General features: G+C 42.1%; 1 protein-coding gene across 1 annotated transcript in view; it reads left to right on the plus strand.

Moving 5' to 3' along the window:
- Positions 1 to 7488: 7488 nt before the first annotated feature.
- mbtps2 (membrane-bound transcription factor peptidase, site 2) overlaps positions 7489 to 12434 on the plus strand; it is a 32898-nt gene continuing 27952 nt past the window's right edge. Inside the window, exons 1-3 of the mRNA XM_080751906.1 lie at positions 7489 to 7954; positions 11251 to 11399; positions 11998 to 12136. Coding sequence (XP_080608032.1) covers positions 7880 to 7954; positions 11251 to 11399; positions 11998 to 12136 — 363 coding nt within the window. The 5' untranslated portion in view covers positions 7489 to 7879. The remainder of the gene's footprint in view (positions 7955 to 11250; positions 11400 to 11997; positions 12137 to 12434) is intronic.

The raw sequence follows: 12434 nt of genomic DNA on the forward strand, positions 1-12434 counted from the left end.
TTTATGACGGAACAGTTCAGGGAAATTGAAGAGCTAACCCTATGGTGCCAGAATAACAATCTCTCTCTAAATGTTAGTAAAACAAAAGAGATCATCGTTGACTTTAGGAAGTCTAAAGTCAATCACAGTCCCTTAACCATAAATGGTTCACCTGTAGACATAGTGGACAGTTTCAAATTCCTGGGTGTTCACATAACAAACTCACTCACATGGTCTCTAAACAGCAAAGGTATCCTTAAGAAAGCGCAGCAGCGATTGTACTTTCTGAGGCGCCTCAGGAGATTTGGCCTGAGCACCAAGGCTCTTGTAAATTTCTATCGCTGTACCATAGAAAGTGTTTCGACAGGATGCATCACAGTGTGGTTTGGTAACGTGACTGTTCAAGACAGTAAACAGTTACAGAGAATTGTGAAGAGAGCTGCCAAAATCATTGGCACAGAATTACCACAGCTACACACAATCTATAACACACGCTGTAAGAAAAAGACAGAGAACATCTTAAAGGACAGCAGTCATCCCGCCCATTCCCTGTTCTATCTCCTCCCATCCAAAAAACGTTATCAGAGCATCTCATCGCACACCACCCGTCTCAGTAATAGTTTTTATGCTCAAGCAATCAGGTTGCTTAACGAAGAGATGAAAGCGAGACCTAGGTAGTCATGTGCACTGTATGCAGTTTTTAAACTGTACACTGTTACACTGTATGGTTTTTGTTGTTTTTGGGTTGTCTTGGGTGACTTGTTGTTGTCTTGTTGTTGTGGGTTGATGTTTTTGTGTGTAATAAGGCTGAGAGTGCTCCTGGCACAAGCATTTCATTGTATGTCTGTACTTACCTGTATGGATATGCATGTGACTAATAAACCTAAACCTAAACTTCACTCGTACAAGGTCAACTAAAAGGTCCAGTTTCATGACGGTACAGTTCACTGGTACAAGGTCAACTAAAAGGTACAGTTTTATGACAGTACAGTTCACTGGTACAAGGTCAACTAAAAGGAGATCCTAGAAAAGACTACGCTTATTTCCACAGGAAACCATTGAAGTATCTCATATAACATTGAATGACAGACGGATAGAACACAGTACTATGCAGTAGATATAGTCAGGATAAAATAAAATAAAAAAGAGACTAAAAAAAACAGTGCAAACATACAGTAGATAAATACAAAGAGGGGTCAGGGGAGGCTGGGCTAGGTTTGTTATTTCCAGGGTTTTGTCATTTGTCATTGTGAATGGCTGCCGCCTGTAAGTGGTTTTTCAGGGCGATTTTAAAGGATGCTAGTGATCCACATATTCCTTTATGACTGGACTGTATGTGTTTCCTTGTGGCAAATGTATGAGTCTGTAATAACACGAAACAACTCAATTAACCTCTTGGGTTGAGTCCTTGAGGTTAATCTATCCAGCAAAAAGATGACTGCAAAGGTAATCAAAAAGGGACCGTACCTATGTTCCCCAGGTCCTATGTTCCCCAGGTTCTATGTTCCCCAGGTTCTATGTTCCCCAGGTTCTATGTTCCCCAGGTTCTATGTTCCCCAGGTTCTATGTTCCCCACTTACCCTGACAAAAAAAGGTTCTATGTTCCCCAGGTTCTATGTTCCCCAGGTTCTATGTTCCGGTTCTATGTTCCCCACTTACCCTGACAAAAAAAGGTTCTATGTTCCCCGCTCAACTTAAAAAAGGTTCTATGTTCCCCGCTCAACTTAAAAAAGGTTCTATGTTCCCCGCTCAACTTAAAAAAGGTTCTATGTTCCCCTCTCAACTTAAAAAAGGTTCTATGTTCCCCGCTCAACTTAAAAAAGGTTCTATGTTCCCCTCTCATCCAAAAATGCAGGAAACATTCATTTCTAATTATTAATAACAACTCAAAACACCCAATAATGGGGAGAGATTATGAATACTATTGGGACAGGGGGCACTAGGGACATCTGGACACCATACTTTTGTTATGTCTGGGCATCTGGACGAGTGGGCACCTGGACATCTGGGCAATAGGGACATGTGGGTATTTGGATGAGTGGGCACCTAGACAAGTGGGCACTTAGGGGTGGAGACACCTGGGCACTAAGGGCACCTAAATTAGGATTGCCCAGAATGCCCACATGTTCTTAGTGCCCAGATGTCCCACCATTTCTTGCGAGTTGGGAACATATACCTTTTTTTTGGTGGGGAACATACAGTAGATCCTTTTTTTGGTTGAGCGGTCTGTCACTTGTGTGGGGGGAAATATAGTTTCATAGTTTGACAGCACAATCATCAGTGTATTTTGGATTCATGTTAATTTATGTTTTCAGATATTTAACCACTTGAACCATCATTACCTAATAAACTTGACCTTTCACTCTGTACTTAGTCTGCTCTTTTCCCCTCTACACCAACGCTTTTTGCCGAAAATAGCCGATCTACAACACCTTGCAGCATGAGGCGTTGTGAGCTTGTAGATCTGCTTTTTTTGGCTAAAGTTCTCCAAATATGGACGCTAGTGTTCAAGACAAGTAGTTCATATAAAAAAGGAGAAAAAAAACATTTCTATCACTTGAAGATTTGGAGGACCCCCTGTAACTCTGAGGACCCCCTAGGGGTCCTGGACCCCCTGTTGAAGACCCCTGGTAAGTGAATGGGGCCCAAACTGTTACCCAATATAAAAGAAATTGCTCAGTGCTGACAGGCGGCCAGCAGCTAGGTTGTTTCATGAATGTATGTAGACAACATTTTAGGCCATTTTTTTTTCAGAGGAGGGCTGTGGGCAGGTCAGAAACCCATCGTCTTGTGACATCATCGATTGGGAATCCAAGCTAATCGAAACAGCAGGCTTTCTATTCCTGAAAAGTTGTAATGTTAAAGTGCAAGCCATTGTTCTCGCGATAATAAAAATCTAAATATTTCTTTTCAAAAATATTGATTAATTATTTATTTTATAAGATGTCACAAGACGATGGATTCTGAACTTCCCACAGTTCTCCTAGGAGACTTGGACCGAGTAGAAAAAAATGGCACTATTTCATTATGAACATTAGTGAGGACCTATTATATGAAGATGGGTTGAAAAGTGGTGAACTACTCCTTTAAGCCAAGAAAGCCCTGTTGGCAGCCAGACTACTGTAGCCCTGGTTCACAAGTTAAGATCACAATATGAAAGTTGCTCATAAATAAATAGACCTGACCCTCAATGTTACCGTATATGAGATACTTCAATGGTTTCCTATGGAAATATACTTAGTCTTTTCTAGGATCTCCTTTTAGTTTGCCTTGTACCAGGGAACTGTACCGTCATGAAACTGTACTTTTTTTCTATTCAAACTGACAATAAAGTCTTCAATTAATCAATCAATAGTAGGCCTGATCTAATATAATATAACCACTAGTTTATAGTTTATATCAGTAGTTTAAGATAGTATAGTATGGTCCATCCATCCATCCATCTTCAACCGCTTATCCGGAATCGGGTCGCGGGGGTAACAGTTCCAACTGAGACTTCCAGATTTCCTTATCCTGCGCAACTTCCTCCACTCCCTCTGGGAGTATACCGAGGCGTTCCCAGGCCAGTCTGGAGATATAATCCTTCCATCTGGTCTTTGGTCTGCCACGGGGTCTCCTCCCAGTGGGACGCACATCGAGGACCTTCCTAGGAAGGCGCTCGGGGGGCATCCGTACTAGATGCCCGAACCACCTAAGCTGACTCCTTTGGTATTAGTATATAATATAGTATAATAATATATAGTATAGTATAATCTAATATAATATAAATACTAGTTTACTTCACAACCGTTCATTTAAAGTCACTTTCTACAGGTTCATTTATGCGGTCATAAAATAGCCGATCTACAAGCCCACAGGGCCCTCGGATGCGACCTGCATAAAGTGGGGTGGCTCAGAGATGACAGAGTACAGCAACTTGCAATGGGCCTGGTGTACAAGATACACTACACCACTATGATACCCAAGTACCTGTCAAAATACTTTATAAACATTAAAGGGGAAGACCGCCCATTTTCAATATTGAACTGTCATTAATATACCTTAGAGGAGTTGTGTGGAAATAGTAAAAAAGTTCCCCCTCTTCTGTGTTGCCTAGAACTGCAGGATTGATTTTGGGGTTTGTATTGTAAAGTACAACTTGATGACATCACACATTGTACTTTACAATACAAACCCCAAAATCAATCCTCCAGTTCTAGGTAACACAGAAGGGGGGGAACTTTTTTTCTATTTCCACACAACTCCTCTAAGGTATATTAATGACATATTTCAATATTGAAAATGGGTGGTCTTCCCCTTTAAGGATGTCCATAATTACAACACCAGAGGCAGCGCCACAGATCACTTTCAACCCAGTCAAAACCAACAAAGGGTCAGACTCTTTTTTCTGCTATACCACCAAAATGTGGAAAGCCTTACCGAAGGCCATAAAGGAGTGTGGATCACTAGCATCATTTAAAATTGCCCTGAAAAACCACTTACAGGCAGCAGCCGTTCGCAACTGGTAAAAAAAAAAAAACGAACCTAGCCCAACCCTATACCCTCCCCCTACTTACTGTTTGTTTAGACTCTTTTTATTTTGTTCTCTCATTTTTCTTTTCTTTACATATCTACTGCATAGTACTGTGTTCTATTTGTCTGTCATTCAATGTTATATGAGATACTTAAATGGTTTCCTGTGGAAATAAGCTTAGTCTTTTCATGGATCTCCTTTCATTAGACCTTGTACCAGTGAACTGTACCGTCATGAAACTGTACCTTTTCCTATGCAAACTGACAATAAAGTCTTCAATCAATCAATCAAAAGCCCTCGGATGTGTCCCTCAGACAGGACAACGGCCCAGTGTCGCCCTCTTGTGGTTCAACATCAGCTCCACACGCTGAGCTTTGAGTTGGGTTTTGCTGCAAAATGTATTAAAAGGTTGATAATAGCGACCTCTGGTGGTTGATCTACCACACATGGGTAGCATCGGCTTATTTCTTAGCGTTATAAATGTAACCTTTTATTCTTGTAACGAACGACTGGTGATAATTTAACACACCTGTTGCATTAATAAAGATATAATAATCATCAGTGTATGTTGTATTCATGTCAATTTGTGTTTTCAGAAATGTAACCACTTTCTGTCAATACTTAATAAACTTGACCTTTCACTCTGTAGGCCTACTTAGTTGAACACAGCCAAGCTCACAACGCCTCGCAGCACGAGGCGTTGTGAGCTTGTAGATTGGCTATTTTTTGTCTAAAGTTCTAAGAATATAATATGGATTTAGGCTATAGGAATCAAGATGGTTAAGGAGAAAACAAGTTTCTATCACACAAAGATTTGGAGGACCCCCTGTAGTAACTCTGAGGACCCCATAGGGGTCCCGGACCCCCGTTGAAGACCCTTGCTATAACTACTGAGAGCAGTGCAAGATTTGTGTTGTTAAAAAGTTTCCACTTTTTTTTTTTTTTTTCATTGTGATCTTGTAGATCTGCTATTTTCCAATATTATAGATATAAATTATACAGTGGTGTAACATAACTAAGTACATTTAATTAACTTACTTAAGTACAATTTTGAGGTATTTGTACTTTACTTGAGTATTTCCAATGTACAATACTTTCACTTCTACTCCACTACATCTCAGATCCAAATATTGTACTTTTACTTCACTACAATTATTTGAAAACTTTAGTTACTTTGTAGATTTTAAATATTAGGGTATTACAAACACATTACCCATTTAGACTTCGGCTATTTTCAAATCATTTCATACAAATTGAAAACATGAAACAGAAGATTGGGCTTCATGATGAGTACTTTTACTTTTAGTACTTTAAGTACATTTTGATGCCAATACTTTCATACTTTTACTCAAGTACATTTAGAATTTTTTAACTTCTACTTGTAGAGTATTTCTACATCGCAGTAGGCCTATTGATACTTTTACTTAAAGGCCCGCTGACACGACCCCGGAATTCTAATAGTATGATACAGTAGTTCAGGTGGTCTCTCTGAAAACGGTCTGAAACAGTCTGAAACTCATGTCACAGTGTAATCTGCCCCTCGCCCCCCAACATCACAGTACAGTACAGTAAGTAGTCCAAGTACAGCCAATTAATTTGATTGTCTTATAATTGCGTATTCCCACAATGACATCATAAACATATTAACGTATATTTTAAGATTACTTTTTAAAGTGACAGTACCCCTTTAAGTAAAACATTTACTTTTCCCACCACTGCATAATAAACTAGAAGCAGTGCTCTTCCGAGCACAGGTCTCCACCAGGCCAGGCGTCCTGGTGGTGCTACTGTATAATAGGCCAAAATAAAAAGGCTGGCATATGTTCTTCACCTTGGACCTTTCATGGCAATCGGACGCTGCATGCATGATTTGAGGCATTGTGTTCCAAAAATGTGTTTTGCTAAAGTCTACCTGTTGGTGGCGCTATAACAGGCCAACATGAAAAGGGTAGCATTTGTTCCTTGACATAGTGGGAACATGTGTGGCAAATGTCACGGTAATCGCAAGCTGCGTTGATGATTTGAGGCATTTTGTTCAAAAATGGAGCAATCCCGCAAACTTTGGAAGCTAATATTAGCCAATTAGGATGGAATATGAAATATCAGTCGCATCGGACTTGATCACATGACTATAGAGATACTGTGTACCGATTTGCATGATTTTTGGATAAAATCTCAAGGAATAATAGGAAAAATTGTGTTTTACATAAGTCGGCCTCCTGGTGGCGCTATAAAAGGCTGATGTGAAAAATGCAGGGAAAGGGTTTTTCCTTGGCCTCTAGGGAGTGCGCTTACAAAGTTTGAAACTGATCGGTGGAGTTATAGGTAAAACCACAAATCGGCCTGTTATAGCGCCAACATGAGGCTGATTTAAAAAATTTGAAGTGGCATTTCTTCCTCGACCTAGTGGGAACGTGTATGCGCGATTTCATGACAATTGCACTTTGCGTTTGGGATTTGAGGCATTTTGTTCAAAACGGCTCAATCCTACAAACTTTGGAAGCCAATCTTAGCCAATCAGGATGGAATATGCAAAATCGGACAGAGCCGTGTCGATCACATGACTGTCGAGATACTGCCTACCGATTTGTAGGATTTTTGGACAAAATCTGTAAGAGTAGTGCACAGATATGTGTTTTGCGAACATCGGCCACTTGGTGGCGCTAGAAAAGGCCCATTTGAAAAATTTAGGGCAGAGGTTCTAGATTGGCATCCAGGGAGTGTGTGTGCTCACTTTGGCAGCGACCGGGCCAACGGCGACTGAGATTAGGTGCACACAAACTGCGAGGACACACGGGCGGACGGACGGACGGACGGACGGACGGACGGACGGACGGACGGACGGACGGACGGACGGAGGGGAAAACATACTCTCCCCCATGCCTTCGGCTGGTGGAGACAATAAATTCAAGGCTGCTTGTTTCTCTCTCAGCATCTGGCAACCCTGCTCTGCTCTCCTCTGTCGCACAATGCTGACGTCGTCATGTTGTCAACAGCAGCACATCAATGATCCAACACCACACACACACACACACGCTGCTCCGCGGACCCCCAGGCAAGGACCCCCATATAGGACCACAGACCCGAGACCAGGGACCCCCACAAGGACCAGGGACCCCCAGGAGGCCGTAACATCAACATCTGATGGTCCCCGCGGCCCCCCAGCAGCCCAGCACATCAAGAGGACCACTGCACTGCACGGACCCCCAGAAAACCAAGAGAGACCATAGATAGGCTATACCACCAGGAGACGGTGGTGGTCCGCGGACCCCCAGACAGCGGTCATGCCGCAGATGTAAGGCCGCCCTGCAGCCTCTGTTCCCCGGCCTCCTCCTCCTGAGAGCACCACGGTGCCGGTGGTCCGCGGACCCCCTGACCACCACCACAATGATCCCCGTGCCGCTGCTGGTGTGTGTGTTGGTGGTTTGGTGCACTGTGTACCTGACCGACACGCTGCTCAAGGTGCGCGCACGCACGCACACATACACATACATGCACGCACGCATACACACTTAAATATTGTGTTAATTCATAGTTTAATGTTTTAGTGTGTTTAATGTTTGTTAGCAGCAGAGTAGCCTTGGATCATCTGTCAATCACCAACGTCTTGGTTTATCTTCAACAAATCGTTAGCTTTTCTCTCTTTCTGGTCCCCACATCTACAAAAACCTTCAGATATTAAAAATAAAGCTCGGACCCCGCGGCCACGGGTGTTAGGATGCTGTACGGACCCCCAGAAGTAACCGTTTAGTCCGTATTGTTGAATAAAAATCATTTTAATCAGATCAGTGGCCATTTGCACTCCTTGAGTTATATTGTATCAGAGTGCAGTACACCTCCCAGCCGATAGGGTGGCGTGGTTGAAAGCAAAAGAGAACATGGCTACCGAGCGGATTAAAATGCCTTTTTATTTGACAATACGGAATATAAGGGTGATTCTGAGGGTCCGGACATGATTGTAACATCTTTGGTCATGAGTTAAGCACTTTATATTTAATATCTGAACGATTATGTAGATGTACGGATCAAAAAGGTAGAAAGTGCAAATAATATTTTGAGGATGATCCAAGACTCTTGAAGCTGTATGTTTGGCTAGCTAGTTGCTACTGCAGAGAGTAACATGATATGTATGCAAACTGGACTGGATACTTATTATTTCAACATTTTAAACATAAACACATATCTGGAGAATGTTTTTTAAGTAATGCTTTTAAACATTTACACCATTTCTACTAAATGTGTCGGGACCCCCAGGGGGGTCCCCACATTATTTTGGGGGGTCCCCCAGATGATTAACTTAATGTGCAATATTGTTTTCTCTCTCAACAGTAAACAAACCAACATAAAGTTTAAGTGTATAGAGGGTATCTGCACATTTCTGAAGTGACAATTTAAGGACTTTTTAATACCTCTAAAATGACAAATTAAACATTGGTGAAGTTGTCAAATATTAGAGGCAGAAATTGTGAAAATAGCAGATCTACATGCTCACAACGCCTCGCATCGCGAGGCGTTGTGAACATGTAGATCTGCTATTTTCACAATAGAACCGTGTTATAAAAAATGTAATGCCTCAACTCGTAGCACTAGTCAGGGTGGGGGGGTCCCCAGTTCAAATATGATTATTTTGGGGGTCCCCAGTTGAGAACCACTGGTTTAATGTAACTAAGTACATTTACTCAAGTGCTGTACTTGACTACATTTTGAGGCCTTTTATTATTGAGGCAAATATTGTACTTTAACTCCACCACAAATATGTGTAAACTTACTTGGTAGATTTGTGTTAGTATTACAAAACATCCATAAACCACATCAGTCCCTATACATTCTGTCCATTTGACAATATCAGATCTATCTGTTTTAGGCATTTTATACATATTAAAACGTGTAAAATGGGACATTCTGCATAATGAGAACTACTTTTGGTACTTTGATTAGATTTTGATATAAATTCTTTTGTACTTACTTTGACATTGCAGTATTGATACTTTTTGGACTAAATAACCAATTTGACATCGAGATGCCTGTCACAATTATTACATTAGCGTCTAATCGCAATTATGTGACATAATCCCAATTATTTTGTTATAATCTTTTCCATGTTGAATCATTTTCATATATTTTCAAAAATAGTGGAAATAGATGATCTACAACAAGCTCACAATTCCTGGCGATGCGACGCGTCTTGAGCTTGTAGATCGGCCATTTCCACTATCAATGTTCTTTTTAAAGTATAAAGTTGTCAGATACAATATGTCAGTCATTTCTTTGAATATTTAGGTTTTCAATATCAAAGCTTACGAGCCAAACAGAAATGTAATTGTCAACGACACAAACACAATTAAATCGTTAATTGCAATTAGTCGGGGGCGTTAGGGAGATGACATAGTAATGTCATGCTAATTAGTCTAAAAGCGCCACATTTTGCACAGATGTAGCCCAGGGCTTGCTCTAATGATTTAGCTAGGGCGCCCGAGTCTGCGACCTTCGGGGTCGCCACAGCGGCCAAATCAAGTTGGCCTCCCATCGACTTTCAATACAAGAGGAAAATTTAAGTTTAAGTAGGATGTGAGGGGTCTAACTAGGGGTTCGTCATGATGCTGAATCCATTGCAAGCATTTGTTTTGCACAAAAAACATTCCTTGGGCTAGAAATGGCCTCAGAAAACGATGCATATATGGGTGAGCATTCATGTCAGTCGGAGGCCTTAGGGTTTTTTTCTCATGCTAATCAGTCTAAAAGCGCCACATTTTGCACAGATGTAGCCCAGGGCATGCTCTAATGATTTAGCTAGGGCGCCCGAGTCGGTGACCTTCGGGGTCGCCACAGCTCCAGAAAACACCCACAAAACTCTGAAAAGTGATGACTCGTCACTTTTCATCACTAAACCATCGTTTTCTGGGACCCCGAAGGTCGCCGACTCGGGCGCCCTAGCTAAATCATTAGACCATGCCCTGAGCTACATCTGTGCAACATTTTTTACTTTTAGACTGATTAGCGCGAAATATCCATAACACCCCCGACTAAATTATTTGAGTGACAATCAATCGTCATAATGGTGACAGGCCCTAGAGGTGCTCATACACATGGTAATGAGTGAATGGTGGCTGTCCAGGCAGTAACATTGTGTCTGCTACACTTGTAGCTTTTTGGCCAAAATCTCTGTTTTGAATGGTGCAGATCTGATGATGTTTTGTCCCCCTTTTCACCTCTGGGTTTTGTCTGGGCCGTTTGCATGTCTGGTTGTTTCTCCTGTCTTCTAGTACAGCTTATGGTGAGACCTGGCTGTTGTTAACATTGTGTCTGTTGTTCTCCAGTCCTCTATTGTATACTGAAGCAATAAGCCACGCAAGGCGAGTGGTTACCTGGTATTTTACACCGGCTGAGAGGCGCCGAGTGTCTCCCTACGCCTCCCTACGGCCTCGCGTGGCTTATTGCTTTTCTAAAATAAATGTACCAATATTAAAACTGTTCTATTTCACTAATAATTCACTATAAGGTCTGCTCTGCAAGAAAGTAGTTCCCAGCTACAAGAAAGTATTTCCCAGCTTCCCAACACAGGTGCAGATAATTGGTGCACTGTGGAACACTGTGGAAAGAAATAACACACCTGGGTTTGATATAAACTGATTCAAGGTGTGCGTTATAGTCTCAGATATACCACGGCAACCAGCCAATCAGAATCAAGGAATGGAACTAGCTGTTTTAGAATAGATATTAATACTATTATTGTTAACATTGTGTCTGTTATTCTCCAGTCTTCTACAGCATATCGTAATAAATACGACACCTGGCTCTCCGCTCGAGGTCTGATGTTGGCTCCGTTCCACCTGCGATGGCAGACCACCATGTTTAACCCTCTGTTTGCCTACTGCGCCAGGATCAACCCTAAGCTGCTGTACCTGTGGTAAGACCCTCCTCACTTTACATAAGACAACCCCTTTACCTAACCATACTAGGCCTGGAACAACCCTCACCTGCTGTACCTGTGGTAAGACCCTCCTCATTTATACCTCCTTTAAGACCTCCACTCACTTTACATAAGACCCTTCCTCATTTACCTCCTATAAGACCACCCTTTACCTTCTCTATATCAGTGGTTCTCAACCTTTTCAGGCTGCGACCCCCAAAATAATCACATTTTAACTGGGGACCCCCCACCCTGACGAGCAACGCCTCACAACGCGAGGCGTTGTGAGCGTGTACTGTAGATCATGTAGAAATTAGAGGCAGATCAATATCTGCCTCTAATATTTGACAATTTGACCAATGTTTAATTTGTAATTTTAGAGGTATTAAAAAGTCCTTAAATTGTCACTTTAGAAATGTGCAGATACCCTCTATACACTTAAACTATACATATACATGATATTATTCTCCAGGTTCTCCAGTGGTCTGCTCTTCGGGGTGGTCTCCATGGTGGGTTCTGTGGTTCTACTGGTCTAGTGGTCTAGTTCTAGTGGTTCTACTGGTCTCATATACAGTATAATGTGATGTTCTACCAGGTTCTCCAGTGGTCTTCTCTTCGGGATGGTCTCCATGGTTGGTTCTGTCATCCTATTGGTCAGAACCCTGCAGCAGACCGTGGCCCAGATGACCTCAGATGGCCCCCTCATGAGCAGCCAGCAGACGCTGCAAGTGGTGGTACGTGCACACTGCCCTGTGTGTGTGTGTACGTGCACACTGCCCTGTGTGTGTGTGTGTGTGTGTGTGTGTGTGTGTGTGTGTGTGTGTGTGTGTGTGTGTGTGTGTGTGTGTGTGTGTGTGTGTGTGTGTGTGTGTGTGTGTGTGTATGTGTGTGTGTGTGTGTGTGCGCGTGTGTGCGTGCGTGCGTGCGTGTGCATGTGTGTGTGTGCGTGTGTGTGTTTAGGGCATTCACGAATAGTGATTTTTAGTATTCTAATTATTCAACCTCAAAGTATTCAAATAGTGGAATATTGGA

This window comes from Nannobrachium achirus, assembly GCF_963921795.1.
Source record: "Nannobrachium achirus genome assembly, chromosome: 21".
Classification (NCBI taxonomy): domain Eukaryota; kingdom Metazoa; phylum Chordata; class Actinopteri; order Myctophiformes; family Myctophidae; genus Nannobrachium; species Nannobrachium achirus.